Source organism: Berghia stephanieae, chromosome 15, assembly GCF_034508935.2.
Source record: "Berghia stephanieae isolate SIO BIC M18660-M18661 chromosome 15, UCSD_Bste_1.3, whole genome shotgun sequence".
Taxonomy (NCBI): Eukaryota; Metazoa; Mollusca; class Gastropoda; order Nudibranchia; family Aeolidiidae; genus Berghia; species Berghia stephanieae.
Window position 1 is genome coordinate 21,403,558 of NC_088374.1, and position 15,000 is coordinate 21,418,557.

General features: G+C 37.6%; 1 protein-coding gene across 1 annotated transcript in view; it reads right to left on the reverse strand.

Annotated features, from left to right (window-relative positions):
* Positions 1–5,015: 5,015 nt before the first annotated feature.
* Positions 5,016–15,000, reverse strand: part of LOC144960591 (uncharacterized) — a 23,674-nt gene continuing 13,689 nt past the window's right edge. Inside the window, exons 6-10 of the mRNA XM_078893820.1 lie at positions 14,872–14,994; positions 12,893–12,946; positions 11,628–11,776; positions 7,852–7,938; positions 5,016–7,146 (exon numbers count right to left, since the gene is read on the reverse strand). Of these exons, the coding sequence (XP_078749946.1) occupies positions 6,970–7,146; positions 7,852–7,938; positions 11,628–11,776; positions 12,893–12,946; positions 14,872–14,994 (590 nt within the window). The 3' untranslated portion in view covers positions 5,016–6,969. The remainder of the gene's footprint in view (positions 7,147–7,851; positions 7,939–11,627; positions 11,777–12,892; positions 12,947–14,871; positions 14,995–15,000) is intronic.

Here is a 15,000-nt window from a genome sequence, read left to right on the forward strand (position 1 = left end):
ACTACTACTACTACTACTACTACTACTACTACTACTCCTACTACTACTACTACTACTACTACTACTTCTACTACTACTACTGCCAATACTACTACTACTACACTACTCTACTACTACTACTACACTACTTACTACTACTACTACTACTATACTACTACTACTACTACTACTACTACTACTACTATACTACTACTATACTATACTACTACTACTAACTACTACTACATACTACTACTACTACTACTACTACTCTACTACTACTACTATACTACTACTACTACTACTACTACTTACTACTACTTTACTACTACTACTACTAACTACTACTACTACTACTACACTACTACTACTACTACTACTTACTACTATACTACTACTACTACTACCTACTACTACTATCTACTACTACTACTACTACTACTACTACTACTACTACTACTATTACTACTACTACTACTACTACTATACTACTACTACTACTACTACTACTACTACTACTACTACTACTATACTACTACTACTACTAACTATACTACATACTACTACTACTACTACTACTACTACTATACTACTACTACTACTACTACTACTTTCTACACTATCTATACTACTTAAATACTACTACTACTACTACTATACTACTACTACTACTACTACTACTACCACTACTACTACACTACTACTACTACTATACTACTACTACTACTACTACTACTACTACTTCTACTACTACTACTAAACTACTACTTACTACTACTACTCACTACTCATACTCTACTATACTACTACTACTATACTACTACACTACTACTACTACTACTCTACTACTACTACTACTAACTACTACTAACTACTACTACTACTACTACTTACTACTACTACTACTACTTACTACTACTACTCTACTACTACTACTATACTACTACATACTACTACTACTACTACTACTACTACTACTACTACTACTACTACTACTACTACTACTATACTACTAATACTACTACTACTACTATACTACTACTACTACTACTACTATACTATACTACTACTACTACACTACACATACTATACTACATACTACTACTATACTATACTACTACTACTACATAACATTACTACTAACTACTACTTCACTAACTACTATACTACTACTATACTATTACATACTATACTACTACTACTACTACTACTACTACTACTACTATTTTATACTACTACTACTACTACTACTATACTACTATATACTACTACAACTACTATACACTACTATACTACTATTATACTACATACATAACTTATGCGTCTCTCGTCCATGCGCATAACCAACATGACGTTCTCTCTCTAATAACTTTTCCGCCGGTGACATCACAGACTATGGGTGACGTCCAATCAAGGGACGCTACTCTTCCGCTAATCTCATTCCCTAGAGGAGGGTCATCCTTTTCCAAGGATTTTAAAATATTATACAAATTATAGAGAACATTGTATGAAATAGTTTGATATATTATTCACTTGTCCTGGGTTGGAGCCTGCCTCGACGCATAGTTGAGTCCTTAGAAAAGACTTTTTATTCACATTCTCTCACCGTTGTTAACAGCGTTGCCTCTGTCGAAAAAATGTATTATGGCCTATCAGGCGTCATGTCTCGTTCTTTATGTTACGTGTTGCTGTTACCAATGGACCCTTTGTTAAGCGCCTTGAGTACCTTTAGTGGATTTTGCCCTATATGAAAGCTCTTTTTAAAAATCATTTATGCCTCTTGGCTCCTTGCAGAGCATAGGGCCTCAACAGCACTCTTCCATCTTGAGTATTCCAAATGAGTACCTGGCCTTTAACAGCGTTGTCTCTGTCCGAAAAATTATAATATCGCCTAACAGGCGTCATGTCCCGTCCTACATGTTGAGTGTTGCTGTTGGCTAGGGACCCCTTGTAAAGCGCTTTGAGCACGTTTAGTGGATATTACGCTATATAAAAGCTCAATTATATTATTATCTTCTTCTGTCCTTGGCATAGACCTTTGCCTCACTCCAGGTAAGATTGGAGACGATCAAATCTTGGTGAAGGCTTCTCCTCCAAGTCTGTTTTGGACGACCCCGGTTCTTTTCGAGAGCCTGCTTGGTTATATTACAGGGCTCTTTACCCCAGGGTATGGCCAACCCATCGCCACTTTCTGCGTCTGACCCGGACATCCATTTGTTCTTGGTTTGTTCTTGTCCAAAGGTCAGCATTTGGCACTTTGTCAAACCATTTCAACCTGAGGATTTGTCGAAGACAGCGATTGACAAAAGTTTGTATCTTGGCTGACGTGGTCAAGGTTGTTCGCCAAGCCTCTGACCCAGAGAGCAGGACTGCTTTAACATTTATTGTGACCCTTCGCCTCAAAACGGTATAAAGTCGGGCTGGTTAAAATGCTGAAAATTGAATTTATAGCCAGAAATAACAAACTTGTGTTGAGTTTTTATCTTTATTAAGGAGAAAGGATACCATATTTTAGGGTGCTAATGCCGATAACTTATATTTTTGACCAGTTTAACAATTAATTCGGCTTTTAAGCATATGGTTCATTCCGACATAATACCGTTTTGAGACGATGGGTCAAATTTGTGTTAAATATTTTGAGCTTGGTGTTTGTGGATATGCTGGACGCTTTCTATATTAGTCTCAATATTGGAAAGACCTGGCGCGCTTTCTTGATTCCAGCGATGATGTCTTTATTAGTGAATCAGTTCCACCCGAGTGACTGATTTTGCTGCCAAGGAATGTAAATTCCCTGACATCTTCTATTGCTGTGCCAGAGATTGGCGATTTGTGCTTCTTGTTTGGCAGTTAAGCGCTGTAGTTTTGTCTTCTCTACACGAATCCAGACATGCCTGGTGCTACGAAAAAATCGTAGAAATACGAATTTTTGGCTTCAGCTATAGAGTTGCATTCACCTCTTTGACTCAATTAATCTTGTTGATAAGGAAAATTTAGTTCCTTAGATCTTATATTCAGGACTTTGAAGCATTTGTGGATCATGGTGACGGCAAATTATTGATTTGTAAAGTTATTTATAGTGACTTTTCATTCCCCCCCCCCTGGATATTACGAATTTTTCAAATTTCAAGAAGGCAGCTCTGCTAATCTTGAGACCAACTGGCTGAGCTGTTCCTTCCAGGGACTTGACTTTGTGCTGCACATCTTGTAGGCGGTGTGAGAGGAGGGCTAGGTCATCTGCATATTCAAGGTCTTTAACCCTCTCCTTACCACCTACAGCAAAATCGTCACATTTGTTACGACACAATATACATTTATTCTTATTTAGATTTACTTTGTACATCACAAACTTTGAAGAATGATCTTTGTTTAATTAATAAGAACATAAATTTGTTTAGAGTTTTAAAAATTCATTTTTCTGCTGGGTAAGCCTGTCATTTTGGGAAAATACTGAAAATGATTGGTAAGGAAAGAGTTAAGTCTTTTTGAAAATGCCATTGGATGCTATTGTTGAAATTGCCATATGCTGTCTGTGTCACCCAGTCCAATACCACAAGAAATAAGAGTGGGGACAGCAAACAGCCTTGCCTAACTCCTGATGTAAAAACTCAACTTACAAAAAAAAAAAAAAAAATCAATTCGAGTCTGGTATCGATACCGGTTTCTTTGCTTGCGAGATGATTCATTGCTTTACCATGTAACCACCGACGTGCACTTATTTGCAGGTCTGATAACCTAATTCATTATGGGCTCATTGTTGTAATGGAAATCTAAAAAAAAAATTTTAATGATGCAAAATATTGTCCATTACAACAATGTTAAACTTGGCCCATAAGTGGGTTTGGATGTCAGGCCTGTATATGTATCTATGGGGGCTGCAACCTACCCCCGCCCCGCCCCAAATTAGCATGGGCTTTTAATAGTCTGAATGAACAAGAACTTATCAAATCGTAAAAAATAAACAAAAACAAAAAACAAAAAAAACAACCCCCCCCCCAAAAAAAAACAAACAAAAAACCAAAAAAAAAAAAAAAAATAAACAAAAAGCAAAAAACCAAAAAAAAAAAAAAAAAAAACCCAACCAAACAAGAACCAAAGTGCATTTTTTTCTACAAAATATAACAAACGAAATAAGGTAAAGAGAAATTGGTTTTCATAAAAAGAAAGAAAATAAAAAAAAATAATAAAAAAAGAAACCCTATAAAGAGGGAAACAATTAAATTATAAAAATATTAAAACACGAGTTATTTCCCTTTAACCATGTCCTGACGAGGACAAAGTTGTTTTTCGTATTCACATGGCATTTGTGACTCGCCATTTCTAAACGGTATTACATCGGGGTCAATGGGACCCGAAAAGTGAGTTTATAATAAACGTGATGAGAAATACGATCTTTCATTTTTTTTTTACAATGTAAGTAATTAGTAGATAGACATGTCTGTCGATAACGATGGACGATAATTCGCAGACAGTGTCTGTCAATAAGAAAAGGCCAGGCTATGCACAGACACAATGCAGAAACATTTTATGCAACTATAAATGTTCAAGGTTAAACATAATTTTGAGTGTTGGCGCGTTATATTTCCAGATGGGAATGTTGTGAGTTTCTTAGTCAACCCCATACTATCTATAGATAGTATGCGCATGGCTCAAAATTTCACAACATTGGCATCCGGAATTAAAACGAACCAACACTCAAAACTATGTTTAACCTTGAACATTTATAGTCTGGTTAATACAATTTAGTGAGAATTATTCATAAACATGGATGGCAAAAAACAATAACAGAGACCCGAGTGACGTGAACGTCATTCTCTCTCTCTCTCTCTCTCTCTCTCTCTTATATATATATATATATATATATATATATATATATATATATAGAGAGAGAGAGAGAGAGAGAGAGAGAGATACATAAATAAATAAATAATAAATAAATCGATGGATAAATAACTAGATAAATAAATTCATAAATAAATAGAGAAGTAAATAGATACAATAATGGATAAATAAGTAAGTAAATGAATAAATAAATGCCATTTTGGGTTCAAATTTTATTGTACTGACAGTAATATTAGATCTATATCAACACTGAGGAACCAAGACGAACTAGATACCTTTTTAAACTTTCGATATGTTTTATTATAAAATACAAATTTCCTTTCCAGTTGAATATAAAAGACAAATCTACAAATCTACTACATCAGCTGTGAAAAAGAACAATAAATTCCAAACTTGGACCGTTTCTGGTTCAAAACCCTTCTTCAGCTAAAAACAAAAACAATAAAATAACATTATTGCCAATAGCAAAAAAAAAAAAAATTTAATGAAACAACAAACAAACAAAAAAAAAACAACAAAAAATAAAAATAAAACAACAACAAAAAATAAAAAATAAGAAAAATCCATTAAAAAAACCCCAAACCAAACAAAACAAAACCACCGCTTATTCTTTAGACAGCCGGAAGAGAAGTATTTGGTACCTACATCTTATAAATACAATCTTGATAATTCAATTCGTACTATGGGCTGACAAGGACAAGGCGTGAGATCAATTCTATTCTGACAGCTGTCTTGATTCTAAAGGATTGATACATGTTTTATATTAGTGAGTTTTTTAAAAAAATTGACTGAAGAAGGATTTTGAGTCCGAAACGTTTGGTTGTTTTTTTGTATTTTGATATTTTTCAAGCTGTTTTATTAACTTTTTGTTCATGACTTTTGGCAATTCACAGCTGACGCCTGTGTTATTCCAGTCTTCCCTTGGAATAGATCTTAGAGACAAATTTCCCCTATAGGGAATGAGATTAGCGGAAGAGTAGCGTCCCTGGATTGGACGTCACCCGTAGTCTGTGACGTCACCGGCGGAAAGGTTATTAGAGAGAGAGCGTCATGTTGGTCGTGCGCATGCATCTCTCCTCCTCGCTTCCGGTGAAAGCGGCTTGAGACACTTCAAAACCATATTGACGTTCTCTCTGTAAGGTGACTCCAATCAAGGGACGCTACTCTTCCGCTAATCTCATTCCCTATAGGATGAATTAAGGGAATTTTATCTTTTATCTTTATCTTTTTAGCAGTTTAGTATCAATTCTATAATATTTATTTAAAAATCTACAACTGTCTCTGGCAACTAAAACGCTATTGTCCTTCTTCAACTAGTTAACTGCCGAACTCTAGAAAAACCCATATTTAAAAATTTGGCCAGAAAACTCGACTTTCAAATATTGATCGATTTAAATGACCTTCACCTTGGCTGAAACTATAAAAACCTGGGATTTAAGATGAACTTCGCGAGGTCCCAGGTTTGATAATTTTTTTTCTAAGATGAGGGTCATTTAAATCGATCGATATTTGAAGGACGAGTTTTGTGGCCAAATTTTTTGAATGCATGTTTTCTAGAATATGGCCATAAATTGATTAGCTCACTCAACCCTAACACCGACTATATCCGTAGTTTACCCGGGTTACTTTTACCCCATGCCTATAGATAGTTCGAAGATGACGTCACGCAGACCTTTGTTATTGTTTTTGCCATCCGCGTTTGTGAGTTGTTCTCACTAAACTGTATTAACCAGACTATAAAAGTTCATGGTTACACAGAGTTTGTGTGTTGGTCCGTTATACTTCCGGATGGCAATGTCGTGAACTCCTTGGCCAAGCGCATTCTATCTATAGATAGTATGCGCTTAGCTTAGAAGCTCATAACATTGCCATCCGGAAGTATAACGGACCAACACACAAAACTATGTGTATCCATGAACGTTTATAGTCGGGTTAATACAATTCAGTGAGCATTACTCATAAACGCGGATGGCAAAAAACAATAACAAAGACCTGAGTGACGTCATCTTTGAACTATCTATAGACGTCTATCCTCATTTTTAATACATTTTTTTCCCCAATGTTGAAAAGTAGCAAAAATCTCCAGGATTGAGTGAGTAAAAAATCTCTATCTGTCGCGTCAGATGGCTTCTAAAACGCGATTGCTTCCCCTTAAGGGTAAAGGTAGAATCCAGAGAAGACGGAATACGTGGAACTTTTCAATTTCCCGTTACTCGTGGTCTTAACCAGGATGCTGACCTCTTGACCCTTGTCCAAGGTCACAACGGCCCCGTTGGTGGCGCTCTGGTAGTTGGCTACTGGCTGGTCGATGAAGACGGAGGTTCGAGCCTGTTGGAGGTGGAGAAGAAAATGATTATTATTATTATTATTATTATTATTATTATTATTATTATTATTATTATTATTATTATTATTATTATTATTATTATTATTATTATTATTATTATTATTCAAAATACAATCCAAGCCGGTTTATTGGGACGGCTCGGTTCCCCCACAAATTATCGTCCCAATTAACCGTCTCTTTACCAACTTCAGGAAAATCGTCACATTCGTTACGATACAACCAACATTTTTTTTTATTCAAAATTATTTTGTGCATCATAAAATTTAAAGAAAATGAACAGTGTGCTGTTGTAGAGCATGTTTTGCTGAAGAAATTATGTATGGCAAGAACTTTACTGCTATTGTGTCTGAGTGATAAAAATATATATTTTTCTGTTAGTTGGGTGTGAAGTTTTGGGTAGAATCTTGAAAATGGCTGGTAAGACGAGAGTTAAGCGGCGTCCCCAAAACCGGCTTGGATTCTAATTCCTTTACTCGGATGATTTGATCTATTTTCTAGTTCTAGTTCTATATACATATATGTATATATATATATATATATATATATATATATATATATATATATAGAGAGAGAGAGAGAGAGAGAGAGAGAAAGAGAGAGAGAGAGAGAGAGAGAGAGAGAGAGAGAGAGAGAGAGAGAGAGAGGTGGAGAGAAAAGAAAGGAGGGAGATTAATATTGACTCTTACCACTTCTTCTCCATTCGCCATGATGTATCCATCCACATAGCCACTGTCCATATTCTGGTGGCTTCGAAGGGTCAGAGAGAAAAAGTACTGGGATGGATAAAGGAGAAAACATATTGTTGAATGCCTGAATTAATGACACTGACGTCACGCGGCTCTTTGTTTTTGATCTCACATCGCCAGTTGGGTGACTAGTTCTCACTGAAGTCACTCTAACCATGGCCATCATTAACATATAACCTGACACTAGAACCGTCACCATCATTAACATATAACCTGACACTAGAATCGTCACCATCGTTAACATATAACCTGACACTAGAACCGTCGCCGTCGTTAACATATAGCCTGACACTAGAACCGTCGCCATCGTTAACATATAACCTGACACTAGAACCGTAGCCATCATTAACATATAACCTGACACTAGAACCATCGCCATCGTTAACATATAACCTGACACTAGAATCGTCGCCATCGTTAACATATAACCTGATACTAGAACCGTAGCCATCGTTAACATATAACCTGACACTAGAACCGTAGCCATCGTTAACATATAACCTGACACTAAAACCATCGCCATCATTAACATATAGCCTGACACTAGAACCGTAGCCATCGTTAACATATAACCTGACACTAAAACCATCGCCATCATTAACATATAGCCTGACACTAGAACCGTAGCCATCGTTAACATATAACCTGACACTATAACCGTCGCCATCGTTAACATATAACCTGACACTAGAACCGTAGCCATCGTTAACATATAACCTGACACTAAAACCATCGCCATCGTTAACATATAACCTGACACTAGAACCGTCACCATCGTTAACATATAGATAGTATGCGCTTGGCGAAAAAGCTCCAAAGATTGCCACCCGGAAATATAACGGACCAACACACACACAACTGTGTGTAACAATGAACTGGTATAGTCTGATTAATACAGTTTAGTGAGAATTACTCATAAACGTGGATGGCAAAATACAATAACAAAGGCCTGGGTGACGTCAACTTCGAACTATCTATAACCTGATACTAGAACGGTAGCCATCGTTAACATATAACCTGCCACGAGAACCGTCGCCATCGTTAAGTTATAGCCTGACACTGAAACCCAAAAAGACTGGCAGTTTGACGTCATTATTTGTTTTGTTTTTTTGCACCGCCTAGTGAGTTGTCGTTAGTAGAGCTCATAGAAACAAGTTATTCCATAGGTTGAACTATGAATAAAACTCACGATTTGTTTTCTTTTGTGGCAAAAGACCGGCATTTTGACGTCATTTTTTGGTAAGTGTCAGGCCATAACTTTACGAAGGCCACGCTGACACTGACCAAAAAATGACGTCAAAATGCCAGTCTTTGGCCACAAAAGAAAACAAATCGTGAGTTTTATTCAATAGTTCAAGCAATGAAATAACTTGTTTCCATGAGCTCTACTAACAACAACTCACTAGACGTTGCACAAACCTAAAAAATGACGTCATAATGCCAGTCTTTGGCCACAAAAGAAAACAAATCGTGAGTTGTATTCAATAGTTCAACCAATGAAATAACTTGTTTCTATGAGCTCTACTAACGACAACTCAATCTGCGATGCAAAAAACAAATGATGACGTCAAAATGCCAGTCTATTTGGGTTTCAGTGTCAGGCCATAACTTAAAGATGGCTACGAACCGTAGCCATCGTTAACATTTAGCCTGGCACTAGAATCCTCTAGGACTTGCAGTTTGAGGTCATTTCTTTTAGGTTTGTGTAGTGTCTAGTGAGTTTTTGGTCAGTGTCAGGCTATAGATAGAATGCGCTTGGCCAAGGAGTTCACAACATTGCCATCCGGAAGTATAACGGACCAACACACAAACTCTGTGTAACCATGAACTTTTATAGTCTGGTTAATACAGTTTAGTGAGAACAACTCACAAACGCGGATGGCAAAAACAATACCAAAGGCCTGAGTGACGTCACCTGCATACTATCTATAAGTTTACGATGGCTACGCTCTTAACAGACTAACCATACACGTTAAAATTTACTCATAGGTTTGTATTTGATGGGGGTCCCGATAGCTCAGTTGGTAGAGCACTCGCTTCACAATCAAAGGGAACGAGATCGATACCAGGTACAGTCGAAATCCCCCCCCCCCCCCGTACAGCCAGAAGTGATTGGGTAGCTGGATCTGTTTGATCTGGCGGAAGGCACTTTGAGATAGACTAGCGTCCTATCCATAGGGTAGCTATTGCTATTGCTATTGTCCGCTTCACGCTATAGAAACCGGGATAAACTCCGGCTCCATGGACCTATTGGATCTCAAGGACTCCTTTTTTTATTTTGTATGTTGGTAAAACTGATCTGGCGGGTATCAGAATAGGCGACCATTATTTTACATAAACCCATACTATCAATAGACAATGTGACCAAAACAACAAAATGTGACCCTCCGTCTCAAAGCGGTATTATGTCGGGATCCACTCGGTAAGGGAAATTGAATTCATAGCCACAAATATCCAACTTGGGTTTAATTTCTGCACGTTCTGGTGGAGTATAAAGACTACTTCTTGCTTTACAAAATCTTTTAAGGTCCAATTTCTCATCATTCTATCTCTAAATTCACTTTTTGGGGTCTGAATCATCCCGACATAATACCGTTTTGAGACGGAGGGTAACAAATGGTATACTGTCGTGGGGGGGGGGGGGGGGAACACCCCAACTATTTTAGATTTTTTGCGCGGCTATGTGGTCTAGTGTTATGACACTCGCTTTCGGATCGGAAGGTCCTGGGTTCGAGCCTCACGCTCGGCGCATAGCTGAGTCCTTGGAAAAGGCTCTTTACTCACATTCTCTCACCGTACTCAGGTGAAAAATGAGTACCTGACCGTTAACAGCGTTGTTTTTGTCCAAAAAATTGTAATATCGCCTAACAGGCGTCATGTCCTGTCCTATATGTTAAATGTTGCTGTTACCAGGGACCCCTTGTAAAGCGCTTTGAGCACATTTAGTGGATATTGCGCTATATAAAGCTCAATTTATTTTTTTTAGATGCAACATGTATACAGCCGTACTTTGGACAACCCCCCCCCCCATATTTAATAATAATAATAATAATAATGATAATAATAATAATAAATAATAATAATAATAATAATAATAATAATAATAATAATAATAATAATAATAATAATAAAAAATAATAATAATAATAATAATAATAATAATAATAGATCTTTCTTGTCCACAAATATGGCAATTTGTCATTTAGTTACACTTGTTATAACGTTATATGATAACTATAACATTGAACAGATATTTCATGCACTCCTACTTATTTTCTCTCTCTCTCTCTCTCTCTCTCTCTCTCTCTCTCTCTCTCTCTCTCTCTTCACGGAAGTCCCAGGTTTGAGAGTTTTTGCCAAGATGAGGATCATTTAAATCGATCGATATTTGAAGGACGAGTTTTCTCGCCAAATTTTTAAATATGTCTTTTTTTTTTCTTCAGAGTACGGCGGCATAATAATAATATGTGACCCTCCATCTCGAAACGGTATTATGTCGGGATGATTCAGACCCCAAAAAGTGAATTTAGAGATAGAATGATGAGAAATTGGACCTTAGAAGTTTCTGCAATGCAAGAAATAGTCTTTATACTCCACCAGAACGTACAGAAATTAAACCCAAGTTGGATATTTGTGGCTATGAATTCAATTTCCCTTACCGAGTGGATCCCGACATAATACCGCTTCGATACGGTGGGTCACATATAGCTTGTTACCTGTGCAGGGCAAGGAGCGACAAAGACCGACGTCTCGGGATTGAAGGCATGTCCTTTGTTACTGATGACATCATTAAATGGGGCCCTCTTGTTATTGAAGAGTCTGGAGTCGCCTGTTAGTCTGGCAGAGAAAGAAACTCGGCAGGATTCTGAAAGTAAAAAAACAAAACAAACAAAAACAAAAAAATAGTTGAGTGCCAACTCGAAGCCATCGTTAACATATAGATAGTATGCGCTTGGCTAAGAAGCTCATAACATTGCCACCCAGAAGTATAACGGACCAACACACAAAACTGTGTGTAACCATGAACGTTTATAGTCAGGTTAATACAGTTCAGTGAACATCACTCATAAACGCGGATGGCAAAAAACAACAACAAGGTGAGATGAAGCGTCACATTCATAGCGTCTTGACCTATGTATGTAACCCTTAACCCTCTCCTTAACGATCCTTGTCAGCATTTTCCCAAATTGGATTCAGTAGTCACGCCGTCCGGCAACGGCTGCCATCTTGGTTCCAAACAAAGAAAATCATTACTTTTTATTCTTCATGCTGGCTAGAACTTTTCATATGCCTTGTGATCAGAATGTGTAAAAGTCAAAACATGATCAAATTTATGTTTGTTTCCCCTCTGGATACGCTTTTATGCTCACCGGAGAAATATTTCACACGGGCGTCCGCCATTGTTCCGATAGCTTAGAGCCAGTGTTACTAAGTTACCATGCGTCATTAGGAAGGAAGTGACGTCATGACTGTTGAAGACTATTGGCAGGCTTAACCAGCAGAAAAATTGATTTTTTTTAATACTCAAACAAGCTCTCTACAAAACAACTTTATGTTCTTATTAATCGTCTTTCTTGCTTTGTCTGACACCTTTCATACACACTTGTTCAGATCTTTCTCTTGCACTGGTGCCAGCTCCTTAATTTCTTAATGTAAAACGATACGTGACCGCCTCAAAACGGTATTAAGTCGGGATGATCAAAGTGCTAAGAATAGAATTATGACCAAAAACATCAGACTTGGGTTGAGTCCATGTATGGATGGATTATTGAAGAAGAAACATAGAATTTTAAAGTACTGAAAACCGAAATTTCGTTTTCTTGACCTGTTAAGCTTAAAATTGACCTTTCAGTATCTTGTTCATCTCAACATAATACCGTTTTGAGACGATGGGTCACATATGATGATGAACTATTAATAAACTTTATAACATTGAAATCAGGCAGGCTGTGTTGTATATTTTACTTATTTCTATCCATACCGTTATATTTTTGGACCTCTTCCTTCAGCAGTTGGTTCTCCAAGACAAGAGTTTCTGTGGATGACATCAAGGAAAACAAATGAATCACCAAAACTTGAGCGTTTTAACCAGTTAAAAATGAAAAATAAAAATAAAAATTGAGCTTTATATAGCGCAATATCCACTAAATGTGCTCACATCGCTTTACAAGGGGTCCCTGGTCAACAGCAACATTTAACATTTTGGACGGGACATGACGCCTGGTAGGCGATATTACAATTTTCCGGACAAAGACAACGCTGTTAACGGCCAGGTATTCATTTTACACATGAGTACGGTGAGAGAATGTGAGTAAAGAGCCTTTTCCAAGGACTCAATTATGCGCCGAGCGCGAGGCTCGAACCCAGGACCTTCCGATCCGAAAGCGGTGTTATACCACTAGACCACATAGCCACATTAACCTCCTCCTTACCAACTAAAGGAAAATCGTCACATTCGTTACGATACAACCAACATTTTTCTTATTCAAATTTCAACATGTGTACATCATAAAACGTAAAGAAAATGAACACAGTGTGTTGTAGAGCATGTTTTGCTAAAGAAATTATGTATCGCAAGAACTTTACTGCTATTGTGATTTAAGTGATAAAACATATTTTTAGTTTAATTGGGTATGAAGTTTTGTGGGAAAATCCTGAAGATGGCTGGTAAGGAGAGGGTTAACTGCCCTACTCAGGAAAGACACGTATTCAAAGATTTGGCCAGAAAACTCGTCCTTCAAATATCGATCGATCTAAATGACCCTTATCTTGGCAAAGACTCTCAAATTTGGTGCTTTAGTAAGACCTTGAGAATTCCTAGGGTTGAGAGTTTTTGCCAAGGTGAGGGCCATTTAGAAGTACGTAATTAACGGTTTCAAGATGGCGTACCGGAAGGAAGTGTAGGCAACCGGAAGTTCGTTCATTTTGAGACCGGAAATGATGTAATCAAGGGGGGGGGGTGTAATTAACGCTTTTTAAAAACGGTAACCGGAAATAGCCTCTAAACAAAGATGGCGAGCGGAAGTAGATTGATCGATACTCATTGAAGGTTGAGTTTTCTGGTCAAATTTGTTAGAAAAATTCCTTTCCAGAGTTTGACAGTTAACTATGTATTTAATTTATTTTGTGTGTGCAAAATTGTAGATTTTGTCTGCTGCAAAATTTACAGTTTTGTATTGCCAACACCCCAATGAAACAGTAACACACCACTCGCTTGAATGTCAACCTATTGAAGACCTGAGATGCACATTCCTCCCACCAAATCCAAGCATCAGTAACACACTTTATAGTCACCTGGAACAACTACAAAATACGTCAACTTCTACGTCATGGCACAAGACCGAAGGGCGAGAGCTCAGGTGATCGCTGGTTTGGATAAGTAAGTAAGTAAGCATTGGCTAAAAGAGAAGGAAATTGTCTTGGTTTGGTCACCTCGTAAGACACGAAAGCTTATACAAGACAATATTGCAGGACACGGTAGAAGGCTGCCGAAAAAGAGGAAGACAGAGGAAAGTGTGGCAGGATAACATTAAAGATTGGACAGGATTGACGTGGAATAATCTAATGAGGAAGGCCCAAGACCGTGATGAGTGGCGTCGAATCGTGAAGTCTGCATCCCGAGAGTCCCCCCGACGACCAACTGGCCATGGGATAGAGTTAGTGAGAGTGAGTGAAGAGATAAAATTCTTGCATTGTTCTCATCCCAAATCTCGTCACACATTCAAGTCATCATTTCAACAACTGTCTCCCTGACCTTAACTGATTCATAATGTATTATAAGTGGGAGTCTCTCTCTCTCTCCTTCTCTCTCTCTCTCTCTCAGTCTCTGTCTATCTATCTATCTATCTATCTATCTATCTATCTATCTATCTATCTCTCTCTCTCTATCTATCTATCTATCTATCTATCTATCTATCTATCTATCTCTCCCTCTCTCTTTCTCATGGTTCAGACACTGACCTTTCAAAGAGCTGATCTCGTCCCAAATCTCATCACACTTGCAAGCCGTGGTTTCAACTTTCTCCGTGACTTCGACTTCAATCAACTCAGTCACACTTGGCGGGAAAGTTGGCGGAGGAAGAACTGGAG